This window comes from Trichechus manatus, unplaced genomic scaffold (genome assembly GCF_000243295.1).
Source record: "Trichechus manatus latirostris isolate Lorelei unplaced genomic scaffold, TriManLat1.0 scaffold00204, whole genome shotgun sequence".
In the NCBI taxonomy this organism is placed as follows: domain Eukaryota; kingdom Metazoa; phylum Chordata; class Mammalia; order Sirenia; family Trichechidae; genus Trichechus; species Trichechus manatus.
The window spans coordinates 289,654-304,229 of record NW_004444140.1 but is presented as its reverse complement, the minus strand read 5'-3'; the positions used below and the strand labels follow the sequence as shown (position 1 = coordinate 304,229).

At 37.8% G+C, this 14,576-nt stretch overlaps 1 protein-coding gene across 1 annotated transcript in view; it reads left to right on the top strand.

Moving 5' to 3' along the window:
• Positions 1 to 14,576, top strand: part of GNAI3 (G protein subunit alpha i3) — a 58,261-nt gene that overhangs the window by 35,336 nt on the left and 8,349 nt on the right. The window contains exons 2-7 of the mRNA XM_004388024.3: positions 2,499 to 2,541; positions 2,646 to 2,787; positions 6,887 to 7,044; positions 8,950 to 9,078; positions 12,874 to 13,003; positions 13,418 to 13,571. Of these exons, the coding sequence (XP_004388081.1) occupies positions 2,499 to 2,541; positions 2,646 to 2,787; positions 6,887 to 7,044; positions 8,950 to 9,078; positions 12,874 to 13,003; positions 13,418 to 13,571 (756 nt within the window). The remainder of the gene's footprint in view (positions 1 to 2,498; positions 2,542 to 2,645; positions 2,788 to 6,886; positions 7,045 to 8,949; positions 9,079 to 12,873; positions 13,004 to 13,417; positions 13,572 to 14,576) is intronic.

Here is a 14,576-nt window from a genome sequence, read left to right as displayed (position 1 = left end):
AGTTGCGTATCAGAAATCTAATGAGATATGTCATACCAGGTTTGTGGTTTAGATATATGGGTCTGAAGCCAAGGTTAGAAGCCAAGATTGGAGATCAAAATTTGGAAATCATTAGCATAGAGGCAGTATACACCAACTTTGGAGCCAAACTGTGTGAATGCAGATTTCAGCTCTGCCACTACTGTGTAATTGTGGGCAAGTTACTTGACATCTCTCGGTTTCAGTTACCTCATCTGTAAAATGGGGACAATGATAATACTTACCTCACAGGGTTATTGTGAGGATTAAGTAAATTAATACAAGCACAGTACTTTGAATAGTGTCTGACACATAGTAAGCACTAAATAGATGTAAACTGTTACTATCAGTTTATGAATGGTGTTTAAAACCATGAGGTTAGATAACCTAGAGAGTAAGTATAGATAGAGAAAAGGGCCAGGGACAGAGCCTTGAAGCAATACAACGTTTACAGTTCAGAAATAGGAAGAGGAGACTGAGAAGGAATGAGGTCAAATGAGAAAGGTGTGGTGTCTAGAAGCCTGCCTAGTAAAAAAAAATAGTTTAAGAAGACATCATCAACTTGGACAAATGCTGCTTGAGAGGTTGAGCAAGATGAGGACCGAGAATTGACCAGTAGGTTTGTTGAGATGGAAGTTGTTGGAGACCTCGAGTCAGTAGAGCGGATGAAAGCCCAGCTGGAGTGGGTTAAGGAGGGATCGGAGACAGAGAATCAGAGGCAGTGAATATAGATGACTCATTTGAGGAGTTCTACTATAAAGGAGAGCAGAGAAGAATGGAGTAGTAGCTAGAGGAAGATATGTGAGGTTAAGGAAAGGTAGGGGTGGGGTATATGTATTGATTTAAAGATGGGAGATCATATAGCGTGTTTGTATACTGATGAGAATGACCCACTGGGAAGAGAAAAATGGATGGTATTTGAGTGTCCTGGGATAATTGTAGCAGCCAAGACCCTGAGTAGATAAAATGAGGTGGGTGTGTGCACAAGTGGAGGGGTTAGTCTTAGACATTGGCGGAGACATTTCATCCATTGATGAAAGCAGAGAACATATAGATGAAGATAGTTTGGTAGATTTGGTTATGGGAAAATGGGGTCTTTTTTTCTGATTGCTTTAATTTTCCAGTAAAAGAGGCAGGGTCATCGGCTGAGAGTCAGGAGTGGGGAGGGCTTTGTAAGGTTTGAGAGAGAGGAGGTGGTGTGAAATAGGCATCATGGCAGGTAAGAGAATTGAGTTTGATAGGAAAATGCAGCTTGATTGTCACAGAGTTTAGAAGACCCTTTTGACATTTGTGGTCATTAGATTAAAATTATTCCAGCAGAGTAAGGAGAAGAATGAGATTCTTGAGGGGGTATACAGTGAAAAAGCGGTGGAGACAAATGCCTTCTCTGCTTCTATTTTGAATGTCTTTAGTCCCGTGGGAAGGAGCCCCTGGCGGCGCAGTGGTTAAAGCACTCGGCTGTTAACTGAAAAGTCGGTAGTTCGAATCCACCAGCTGCTACTCGGGAGAAAGAAGTGGCAGTCTGCTTCCGTAAAGATTTATAGCCTTGGAAACCCTGTAGGACAGTTCTGCTGTGTCCTGTAGGGTCGCTGTGAGTCTGAATTGACTCAGTGGCAGCGGGTTAGGTTTTTTTTAGTCTCATAGGCAGGAAGCCACAGAGGACTTAGTAAAAATGAATAGGCCAAAAAATACCATCTCATGTTTGCTGATGTTCAATGTATATATCATGATGTTTCATGTAGAGGATGGGTTCCTAGAGGTGTTGATGTTGCCATTTTTCCTTGGGTCTGCCTATTTTACACAAGTATTAACAAGCAGACCCTGGGACACTTTCAGTGAATTACATTTGTCTATTAAGTTATGTAAAAGGAGCCCTCGTGGCGCAGTGGTTTCAACTCTTGGCTGCTAACCAAAAGGTCAGTGGTTCGAACCCACCAGATGCTCCATGGGAGAAAGATGTGGCAATTTGCGTCAATAAAGATTACAGCCTTGGAAACTATATGGGGTGGTTCTACTCGGTCCTATAGGGTCGCTATGAGTTGGAATTGACTCTACTGCAGTGGGGTTTTTTTTGTTTTATAGATACTTAGAGAGCCCTGGTGACACAGTGGTTAAGTGCTTGGCTGCTAAACAGAAGATTGGTGGTTCGAACCTATCAGCTGCTCCATGGAGGAGAGATGTGGCAGTTTGCTTCCATAAAGATTTACAGCCTTGGAAACCCTATGGGGCAGTTCTACTCTGTCCTGTAGGATTACTATGAGTCGGAATCAACTCGATGGCAGTGGGTTCGATTTTATGTAAAGACAGTGAAATGCTCTAATGGAGAAGCTCATAGTTTTTGCTGATAGACAGGAAAGCTTCACCAGAATTTTCCCTGGAATGGTGGTTGCCATTAATCTATAATTATTGCTCATATGGATTTCGTATATCTGTGTTTGATTACAGATAAATTCAAAGTATGTTTTTTTTCCCTCTTTCAGGTGCTGGAGAATCTGGTAAAAGCACCATCGTGAAACAGATGAAGTAAGTCGCGACATGGCTGTATTTCCTCATAAAGCATAAAAAATGCATAGTATCTTTTCATTTTAGGTCTATGATAATGACTTGTGGTTTTCCTCTTTTTAAAGAATCATTCATGAGGATGGCTATTCAGAGGAAGAATGCAAACAGTATAAAGTAGTTGTCTACAGCAATACTATACAGTCCATCATTGCAATCATAAGAGCCATGGGACGACTGAAGATTGACTTTGGGGAAGCTGCCAGAGCAGTAAGTGTTTCTCATTTCCTCTTTGCTTGATCAGTAGATGCAGTTAAGGGAGAGGCAAAATTTGCTTCATGTTTTAGGGAAATAAATTTAAGCAACAAGATTTGGCAAAGTGCTGTGTAGTCACTTGAGAAGTGTTAGCAATCTGCTTTCAGAGAAATTAGATTACCATCACAACAAAGAGTCTGGGCACTGGGTTTCTGTAATAACTTTTATTCAGTTGCTACTTTCACAGCACTCTTGACTTTTATAGTAATTCATGGTAAATTGAAATAATCTAAAAGAAAAGTTGCCATAATATGCTATTTTTTGAGGTGTAGTGATTAAAGGCAAAAAACGATCTCCCAGAATAAACTTGGTAAGGCATGATCATGAAGTCTAAATTTTGAAGACAGGTTTCAGGTATTCAAGAATACTGTATCCTTATACTGAGGAGCCCTGGTAGTGCAGTGGTTAAGAGCTCAGCTGCTAACCAAAAGGTCGGCCGTTTGAATCCACCAGCTGCTCCTTGGAAACCCCATGGGGCAGTTCTACTCTGTCTGATAAGGTTGCGATGAGTTGGAATCGACTTGATGGCAACAGATTTTTGGTATATCCTTATACTACATGGAACCATAGGCTGTAGAACTGGATTATACTATGTTCTAGTATAATTTTTTAATGCCTTACACACGTCAGATATTCAAAACTTGTGTTGATTAGTTTTAATACTTAGTAGGCCCTGAAAGTCTAGTTTGTAAAGTTATATGTTTGAAGCCACTGGAGAGAGGGTCAAAATAAAGTCAGGGGTGGGATCTTTTATCTCATCATCAGCTAAAGTCCAACAGCAGGCTGGATTTATTTCCTGGAATTAGGGAGTCATCAGCATCTCCTGAGTGCTGGGTTCAGAGTGTCATACATAGATGCTATAGAAAAATAGAAGGCAGTGACTTGGGGAATCTGTCCGGAAAGGCAAAGCCTGTGTCTATGAAGCAGCATAGGAACTCTTATAAGCAACCTCTCAGCCTATCATATGCAAATTAATACTCATGAAATAAGTTGGGAAGCTGTTGAGGGTGAAAAAGATTACAAGATTGGTCCTAGTTGGATGGTATTAGTCTAGGAAGTGTCTTAGAAGTAGCATAGGGAAGAGGAGCTAGATTAGAGGTTATAAGAAGGTTCTTATGAGGTTCCCATCATAAGAGGAAGGGAAGAGGAAATGCATGAGGCACAACTTCCATATTTTTGTAAAAAGGTGCCATATCACATAAATTAGAGACTTTATATTTCTAAGCCTCTGAGCAGGGAAAATTTGTTAGCTAAAGCAAAAATAAATAGTCTATATTCTTGTGTTATTCCTTTCTGTTCCTTATGTTACCTCCTGCTTTTCTTTCCTTTTTTTTCCCCCTCTTCCTACCAGCTCTCTCCTATATTCTTATTCCACCCACCCCCCCCACTCCTCTCTATCACCTGATTCTGCTTCTCTGTTGTATTTGCTGTGTTAGATAACTATTCGGTGGTATTGTATTTATTCTCTTTCCTCTCTTTATTGGCTTTTTCTCCATCTCGGTTACTTATTTCTTCTCTTAGTTTCACCCTTTTTCCTTTTCCCTTCTTTATTTCTCTCCTCCTGTCTGTCCTCCTTTATTTCTCTTGATCTTCTTATTTCTTTCCTTTATCAATTCAGTTGTCATTAATCTTTGGGTCCTAACACTCCTGTGTCACCAGATGCAGTTCACATCATTAATCCCTCTCAGGTCTCCTGAATCACTTAGCTTTCCAGCATCCTCCCATCCAAATACAATGCTATGTAATTTTTTAAAGTTTCTCTTTTTTCGTTTCATACGTAAGGCTTTATACGTATGTCTCATCTGTGATTCTCCTCTTAGTTTTTTATAGTTGGTTAGAGTGAATGGATAAGAATAGAGCTGGGTGTTGGGTAGGGCGCTTTTTCTTACGTGCTTAAGGGTGGAGGTATGAAGTTCATTGTAAAGAGGGGCCTCTTTATAGACCTGTGGAGAGTTTATTGTGGAGAAGTAAAAGCAAGTCAGTGGAAGAGAGTAAGTGGTAAGGGAAAAGTGTTTCCTCCTGGAAGAATGTTTACAGAGTCAGTACAGCGAAAATATGTAGCAGCAACTCCCTGTATTTTGAAGTTTCTAAAATTAGAATTATGGTATTAAAAAATATATATATTGTTTATTGAGGTTATTTGAATAGTTGCAATTTTCAGAACCAAGGACTTGCTCATTGTTCAGTATGTTTTCAAGTTTGTGAATTTTTTATCTTTTCTCAATCAATTCGTTTATTCAAATTCTTATCTCTGCAAAGAGAGGAGGGGGGTATAGTTCTTAGGTAAGTTTTTTAGAGAGTGTTGGACCTAGAGTTTTACTAGGAGAAATATAGGGAAGGTCCTTAAGGGAGTAATAAAGGAAGAGGGATCTTAAAAAACAAAGACCATTCAGGCTGAAGACCTTGAGTTTGGCAAAATTAATCTGAGTGCATATGTGTAGTTTTGTTTGGTTTTGTTTAAGTGGATGCACAGGTTCTGGTAATAGACAAGTCTTAGAAGGTTTTAGTTGTGATTTCACCTGTTTTCTGAAATGCTTTGCTTGCTAGTTGACTTTATCCTAATGACTATTTTTGATACAGTTGATTGCTCCCCTCCTTTTACTCTTTCTTCACTCAGTATGGGCTTTTTTTAGTATCCGCATTTTTAGAGTTATTTGGAAATCTTCTGGGCTAGTTAAATATTAGATGTGAGGTGAGGAAATCATCTCATGAGACCTGTGTTTATATTTGAACTCTCTTACAAGTAGTGATAGATAGAATCTAACGCAGAACAATAAAATTCACATAGCCTTGTTCTGTCCCCTCTACCTCTCACATATTTTAGGTGTAGAAACTGTAACTACTTTGTCTTAGGCTGGGTTCTCTAGAGAAGCAAAATCAGTGAAGTGTATAAATATATAATATATCAAAGAAACAGCTCACGCGATTGTAGAGGCTAGAACGTCCCAAGTCCGTGGATCAGTGTAGAGGCCTCTCCCAAGTCACACAGCTGCAGAAGCTGACAAGCCCAAGATCGGAAGGTCAGAGAGCAGGGCTCCCGCTCACAGGCTCTGCAGATCGACGAATACCAGGTTCAGCAGATAAGCTGACAGCTCAAGTCCCAAGAATGGGAGATGAGATGACAGGAAGCAGTCGCAGGATCCAGAGAGCAAAAAGCCAGAACATCTGCTTATATACAGATTCGGGCCACACCCCCAAGGAGGCTCCCTTTCATCTGATTGGCTACTCACAGTATATTCAATCATGGGAGTAATTACATTAAAACACGGAGAATCATGGCCCAGCCAAATTGACACACAATCTTAACCATCACATACTTATAAAAAGCTATGTCTGTGAGTTACAATTGATTTGATCACATCTCTCCTTGTTACTTTTTCTTCCTCCTTCTGCCTTCTTCCTTCCCACTCCCCTTATTTACAGGATTATTATTATTCCTTTGGGGAAGTCTAGACACTGTTTGAATTTTTCCCTTAGGGATTTATTCTCCCCTCACACCCACTCCCAGGCTTCCAGAAGTCTCCTTAAATGCCTCAATCTTCTCTTCTTCCTGTACTGCTGTCTGAGCTGACTGGGAAGCTTTTCCTTAAGCTTGATTAATGTTTTACTCCTTTTGACGTGTTTAGACTTTACCTCTTCTTACTTACTAGTCTTCTCAGTTCTATTTTTATTGTAGATTTCCTTTAACAGAACGGAAATGTATTACATAGGCCTGTCTCACAGACCAGTTTTTTTCTATTGAAATCATGAGTAACCAGGATGGAGACTGAGGCAGTCAGAAGAGATCTTTTCAGGGGATGGTGGTGTGGTGGGGAATGGAATCGTCCCTCAGCTGAGTTCTGGACTGTTAACTATAATCCTGTCTTTTAGGTGGAATGAGAAGGAGGAAAGACTTAAATGTAAATTCTCTTAGACTTCCCTGCCAGAAAAGATCTCTTTAATACCTCTTTTAAAATAATATAACGTTATTATAATTTTTGTAATATATAATGTGTTATCAAGTCTTTCAGAAATAGAGAATGATCTGACTCTCTTTCTCAACTGCTTTGTTCAGGATGATGCCCGGCAATTATTTGTTTTAGCTGGCAGTGCTGAAGAAGGAGTCATGACTCCAGAGCTAGCAGGAGTGATAAAACGATTATGGCAAGATGGGGGGGTGCAGGCTTGCTTCAGCAGATCCAGGGAATATCAACTCAATGATTCTGCTTCATAGTAAGTGACTTTTCTCTGTGAAACTGTAACAGAAAATAACTTGATGGCCTAGAGAAAGTTCAGTGCCCATCTTTAAGGAAATGTTTAATTAACAGACACTCTGTAGGATCCTTTATAAAGATTGTCTCAATTTAGGGTTATAGAACGCTTAGTCATTTGTATGACTTGGAGAAAAAAGTTCTCTTTGGAATGTAAATGAGAAACTTGGAATTATGAAAGTAGCTCCATGTTATGTTTATAGTAAGCAAGTGAAGGAGGAGAGTAATCTGTTGCAGCTGGGTTCTGGATCTCCTCCAGTTTAATAAATTCCCTCTGCAGGAGTGCTTGGCAGATAGAGCCAGCTAGAGAGGGAAATTAGAATTGTGATAGCCCTTTTTATGCAGCTAATTCTTGTGGCTTGGCTGCACCATGGATTTCTCTGGTACTAAGCACCACTTATAAATCCTTTGCCAGATCACAATAGTAAATTTTATATAGGAGGAAAATGGTGAGTATTGGAATAAAGTTGAAGCATCTTTTGTCTAGGCAATTCTCATGAGTGTTACATAGTTTTAGAAAATTTGTAATTACATGCTGTCCTATTTTGCTGCTTTTGCTCATGTTTATTTATAAGAATATATTCAGAATGTGTGTTCTGAATGTATGTAATAGGGCATTAGAGAATGCTGTTTAAATTACCAAAATTAAAAAGAGAACTGTACTCAGTAACAATGAATATTTTGGGAAAATGTGTAATGTACATTTTGGAAAAATGCTGAGCTCTTGTTAATCTGTATTCATCTTTGTACTAGATAAAGACACTTTTAAATATTACCTCCAATATTATACTTTACTACTTTTCCCACCCTCATTCTAGTTCACATTGTTTTAAGAAGGAATTAAAGTGATATTTGAAAAACTTTTTCCAGTGAAAACTTGACTTTAGAAACATTTCAGGATTTTTGCCCATCTTTTATTTAATTATGTATTTTAGTTGCAAGTATTGATGGTTTAAATAATTTTCCCAGTGGTCATCAAAGCTGGATTGTAGTTGTTTTTTTAACCAGATATTCACTAACCTCTGAATCCTCTAACTGCACTTGAGGAGATGTGATTTATAGAGGTTTATTTTTTTTTTCCCCCCACATAATTATTGATCCAAACTTGACTGATTCTTTAACATTCATGGTAGCACTTGGTTTTATAGAAGCTTGTTAATGATTCACTTATAATGATGCCATCTGTTTTTCAGTTTGCTAATCAAAACATCTTTAGGAACTCTGAAATTAGTGAAAAATTTAGCTTTGAAGCAGTCTTTTAATTATTTCATTCAACAAATAAATTTCTTTGGAGATATTTGTGATTTGTTTTTTGTTGGTGGTGGTGGTGTTTTTTTTTTTTTTTTATTTTTGGCTTAGATTAAAAAAACCCACAGTTCTTCTGTTTCCTGATTGAAAATAGGAAATATTCATTCTTATTGACTGTAGTTCTGTTTTTAGTTTTAGTAATTCAAACACCATTCTCTAATGCTCTATTACATGATTACATGTGCAAATGAGCTATTAACTTTAAATGTCTGAGGGCTTTGTAGATTTTGTACTATACAGTGCACAGTTGAGTTAGTATTAAATTTCAGGAATCTTTCTTTAATAATAACATTTTCATGTTGTTGTTTTTAAATTGGCCTTCATAGTTTAATTCTGTAGAATTAAAACCACTGTTGTGTAATATATATAGAACCTACCTTGATTGTCCTATGCTGAGTTCCGTTTTCTTCTGTTATCATGATACTGAAGGTCTGATTTTGTTTGGCCACTTTAGTGACAGGTTCAGAATCTACTTTTGGCAAGAAACTAGTTTAATCTGTTGGCTTGCTGTGCAAATGGTTAACTTCACCAGGTAAAAGTAAATGTGTGGTTTATTTAGTTACCTAAATGATTTGGATCGAATATCTCAAACCAACTATATTCCAACTCAGCAAGATGTCCTTCGGACAAGAGTGAAGACCACTGGCATTGTGGAAACGCACTTCACCTTCAAGGACCTATACTTCAAGTAAGTCATTAGCTTTTTTGCTCAGTGTGCCAAACAGAAATATCTTTACTTAGAGCCCTAGTGGTCTTAGTATCTCTTAATTGGGGTAAAATTCTATAGGGAATATTTCCTGGTGTAGAAACTTATCATCATAGTCATCAGCCAGTATTTGAATGTTTTGACTGAATGAGGGGTCCAAACGTTTCTTCTTTCTCTGAATAGCATCAAATATTTGTGTCCGTTTGGAGGAATTTAAACTTAAATTGTAATTTACCTACCGATAGAATTACACATGGTTACCGATTTATTTTATTTTTAATTTTATTCTTTTCAGCTACTTTTTTGTTGGAATCACCAAAACAGGTATTGAATGTTTATTGTTTAGAAGGATAACAACAATACTAAAGGGATAGAAAACCAGTTTTTAGTTTAGTTATGTGGCTTTACTCTACCATTTTGATATTAAAATAGAAATGCTTTTCTTACTAGTGTCAGTCCTTTCTTACTGGTCTGCATTTCCCTTTAAGTTTAATGGAATGGAGCTAATATTGCCATGCCTCTTGGACTGACTTGTACTCAGCATCATCCACAACTAAGTTCTTAACACAGTACAGGATGGAAAATTGGCCTGAGGTTAGAGGTATTTTTGGGAGTGTTGATGACGTATAAACAGTGATTGTTTTTTAATGAGAGAGAATTCTAATATTATTAATGCAAAAGAATTTCGTATCAGCGTAAGTAATTCTAAAATAGGCTTCAGTTTGTCTCTGTGTTAATGGCCCTGGTGGTGCAGTGGTTAAGAGCTACAAGGAACTGTGCATGCTAACCAAAAGGTTGGCGGTTCGAATCCACAGGCTGCTCCTTGGAAACCCTATGGCGCAGTTCTGCTCGGTCGTATAGGGTTGCTATGAGTTGGAATCCACTCAGCGGCAATGGGGTTAGTTTATAAATAGTAGAACTGTCTTTTTGGGTTCCAGTTTTCTGCTTTTGTGACCTTTGAGATCAGGAGTAAACCTTTCCCTCTCAATATATGATATAATTTTTAGCTATCTCATTATGCTCTTTTGTAGAATGTGATAGTCATCACTGTTGCATGCAAATGTAACTAGTACCTCGGATCTTCTAGGTTTTCTCTGGAAACAGTTGATCCACAGAATTTGTGAAACTCACACAAGGGTTTAGGCATTACTAGAGGGCAGTGGTGGTTCGGTGGTAGAATTCTCACCTTGTGGGACCTGGGTTTGATACCTAGCCAGTGTACCTCATGCACAGCCAACTAGCCATCTATCATTGGAGGCTTGCATGTTGCAATGATGCTGAACAGGTTTTAGCAGAGTTTTCAGACTCAGACAGACTGGGAGGAAAGGCCTGGAGTTCTGCTTCTGAAAATCAGCCAATGAAAACCCTGTGGGTCACAATGATCCAGTCTGCAACCGACCATGGAGATGGTGCAAGACCAGGCAGAATTCATTCCGTTGTGCATAGGGTTGCCATGAGTCGGGGGCTGACTTGACAGCAGCTAACAACAAATGCCAGTCAAGGTCTTGAAATTTTAATACACCAATCCAGATTTGAACCCGGTGTAGGAAAACAGCAGTTGAGCCAAATGTTCTTAAAATAGAGTAATTGTTTATCTTAAGTACCGAGGAATTTAAGAAGAGCAAGAAAGCCACATAGACTATTACCTATGAAACCATAGAGTGAAATTTCTTGTGTGTACTATAAGATTAGTAGTCCATTTATAATTAATTATTGTTTCTTATACTTATTTAGTGTGGGAAACTTTCTTGTTTAGGTTGGCATAGATCTTAAGTTAGGTAAATCCTGTCAGTGTTTTATACCAGGATCAATAGCCAGATGTAATTAAGGTGCCACACCCAGTTTATTGTTGGCATGTAGCTATCTTATTATGAAGTACTATCACTTCTTCCTTTTCCTCTTCTCTCTAGGCAAAACCACTATCCCATTTATTCAGACATTTATTGAGCATCTTCTATATACATGGCATTGTGTAATTGCTTACTTGCCTCTCAATTATGAGGTAATGTTTATAAAATGTTGATCTATTAGTGGATAGTATTGTCAGTGTCAATATGTGCTAAAAGCTTACCTTGAAACTTCACTGTGTTCTGCCAGTTTTAGACTTTATGGAAGAAAATGGAATAAATGGAGATTATTGGTGTACATTTCCATGATGAAATGTATGGTGTCAGCCTTCCTAAAACCTATAATAATATGACTCTGTATTAAGCCAGTTAGTGATTTCATCATTACATGTGTAATGACCAAAGGTTGAAAACGACTGTGCAGGGTCAGCCAGAAGAGAAAGCTGGGTTATGAAGGGATATGATGAATGTTCATTTCAAACATACATTGAGAAATTACCAACTATGTCTTATTTCTCTCACTTTCTGGGGGGAAAAAAAAATCTCTGGAAATTTAGTCCCCTAGACACTGTAGATCTGACATAGTAAACCAGCTTGGCAGAGTTCAACCTTTAAAAACCTTATCATTATCATCAAACATAGATCTTAAGAGTGTCTAACCATTTCCATGCATACGTTTTCAGATCTTAACATCAGCTAAAAGATGAAGCACACAGGTGTTCCACTGCTGTAGGAGGTAGATGAAGGCACTGTTGACAGAAGTTCAGGAGTTGAATGAGGATATCAAGGAAGCTCCGAAGAACGGAGTAGTAGACTAATCTGGAGTGGGACAAAAAGTGTGTGAACAGTTGAGGCTTTGTTATTATTAATTAGTTTCAAGATTTGGTAGAGTTGGGAAATACTCGTTTAAGTTTTGTTTTTAGATACTGTGTTCTTAAGGTTCTACCATAAAATATGATTTAGTTTTTCACAATCCCCTAAAAATTTTTTTTTCCTCAAAGTAAGAAAAACTTGAATCAGTAGAAAGAGGTTATGGAAGCAGAGTGCAAGACTTGAATCAGTAGAGAGACGTTGTGGAAGCAGAGTGCAAGCTGGAGAATTTATATTTTTTCATTGTTCTCTTTTAACTAAAGAAGTGAACCCTTTTGAGAGGTAGAATGGTATTTTGTGAATAAGAGCTTGGACTCTGGAGTTAAGAGTATTTGGGTTCAGATCCCCAGTCCCCATTTGTTAGCAGCGTGCCCTTGGGCAAATTATTTAACATGTCTGTGCCTCAATTTCTTCATCTGTAAAATGAGGATAATAAAAATAGTACTTAGAGAGGAGTGTGCTGTCACAGTACAGGGAGAGCAACTAGGGTCACATAACAATGTATGTATAAATTTTTATATGGGAGACTAACTTAAATTGTAAACTTTCACTTAAACTACAACAATAAAAAAAAGCATTTAGAAGATTGTTACGAGAATAAAATGAGTTAGGGTATTTAAGGTGCTTAGGGTGATGTCTGGCACTGTGTAAACACTCAATAAATATTAGTTATTGTATTAATTACTATTATTATCGCAAGCTATTATTCAGTTTTTCATTTTTCTTATCTTTTCCTCCTCCTTCCTTTATTCCATTTCAGTGCTTATTCTGCTGACTTTTGGCACATCCAGTATAAGCTTTAACAAAGAGGAGGCTCAACTATTTATCTAAAATAAAGATTTTGATTATTCCAAAATTTTATTTTCTCATGTGGTTCCCTTTTACTTTTAACCACAGATAATTATTTTGACTACATTGCGTCAGCAACTTGTTTGTCTTTTCTGTTACAAAGAGGGGGGTTGTGAATATGCAGTGGGTTCCTTAACTATTTAAATTTAGGGAGAAGTACCTGGATGACCTTGCTGAATTTGTGCTTTTTTTTTTGTTTCCTATTACTCAGGATGTTTGATGTAGGCGGCCAAAGATCAGAACGAAAAAAGTGGATTCACTGTTTTGAGGGAGTGACAGCAATTATCTTCTGTGTGGCCCTCAGTGATTACGACCTTGTTCTGGCTGAGGATGAGGAGATGGTATGTTGGAAGTTCTGGTAAAAAGTCTGTTTAATGCAGCCAGGAAATGGAAAATAACTCTTAGGAAGACTTTGTGCATCCATTTAGTCATTGAACCAAGACTTAATAATCCTTAATTTTTTTCCTTATCAGTGAGATTTTCAAAATATTGGTCCATGCCCTGTTGCTTTTAAAGAGATATGATAGCTACATTGAGTATGCAGGCAGGATTAAGTCCTCTTGTTAGCCAACCCTTCTTCCCACCCCCAAGAATTACAAAAATGAGGACTAACCCAGCCTGTGTGTTATCCTTGTCTGGCTTATTTCCATGAATGTCATTCAGTGCTTTTAAAACTTGTTAGTCTGTTTTTTTCATTAACAGTTAATCCGCTTTTACTTTTTGTTACTGGCCTATCATCCTTGTTTCTTTTTTAGAACCGAATGCATGAAAGCATGAAACTGTTTGACAGTATTTGTAACAACAAATGGTTTACAGACACTTCAATCATTCTCTTCCTCAACAAAAAAGACCTTTTTGAAGAAAAAATAAAGAGGAGTCCATTAACTATCTGTTATCCAGAATACACAGGTAAGGGGTCATGAAAGATTTTATTGGATGTATGCGTCTTAGGTTAGCACTTTGGTGACATTCATACAGTTGCCTTTTGGTTTTGAATCATACATGCGTGTCCTCATGGAGAGTGTTCACTGGTGGTAGTATCAGCATTAAGCATGTAACTAAGACTCCTTAAATGTAAATTGCTATTCCAGACATAATTGAGTTTACTGTGTTTACTTCACATTTCTGCCCTCCTCATTTCTTGAGGAAAATAAAGAAAGATAAAGTCAAAATTTGGTATAAATATGTCCAAGGAAATACAAGGATAAGATGCAGACTTTGTGTTCAGGAAATTGACATCTAGTTGCAGAGAGAGAAATATGCACATACAGAATTTTATGGCAATGTAAAATGAGCATTAGTAGAATTAGCTACAGTAGAAGTAGAACAGAAGAAGTGGTTACCTCTGGTGGTGTCACCGTATTCTTTTTCTAGAGGAAATAACACTTGAGCGAGGCATTAAGAGAATGAATTAGAGATCACCAGGTAGATGAGGGAATAAAGCATTTTTGGAAGAGAGAATAGCATATATGAAAATATGGAGGAAAAAAGGTCATGTTCTCCTCTGGAATCTAGAAGTGGTGGGGAAGGAGTGGATGGAGCAATGAGCAGGGATCCGCTTAAGCAGGGGCTTGTATCGCATGGTCAGGCAGTGGAACTTTATTGAAGGATTTTAATTGGGGGTAAATGATATAGTTGAAACTGTGCTTTAGATTATTCAACACATGGTAATAAAGATAGTAGGGGAGTTGAATTGATAAGGGTTCTCTTAGGATACAAATAAAAAACTTGGTGAGAATATAGGGATATATCATAGAAGCCAAGTACAAGAATGCAGGTCTTAGAATAGAATTAGAACTAGGAAAGTACAATGCTGTCAGTAACCCTGCAAGCACTGTCTGTCATCATCTCTTTTTCTCTCCTCTCTGTGTACCTTTGTGTGTGTGTGTGTGGGTTTGTGTGTGTATAAAGGAG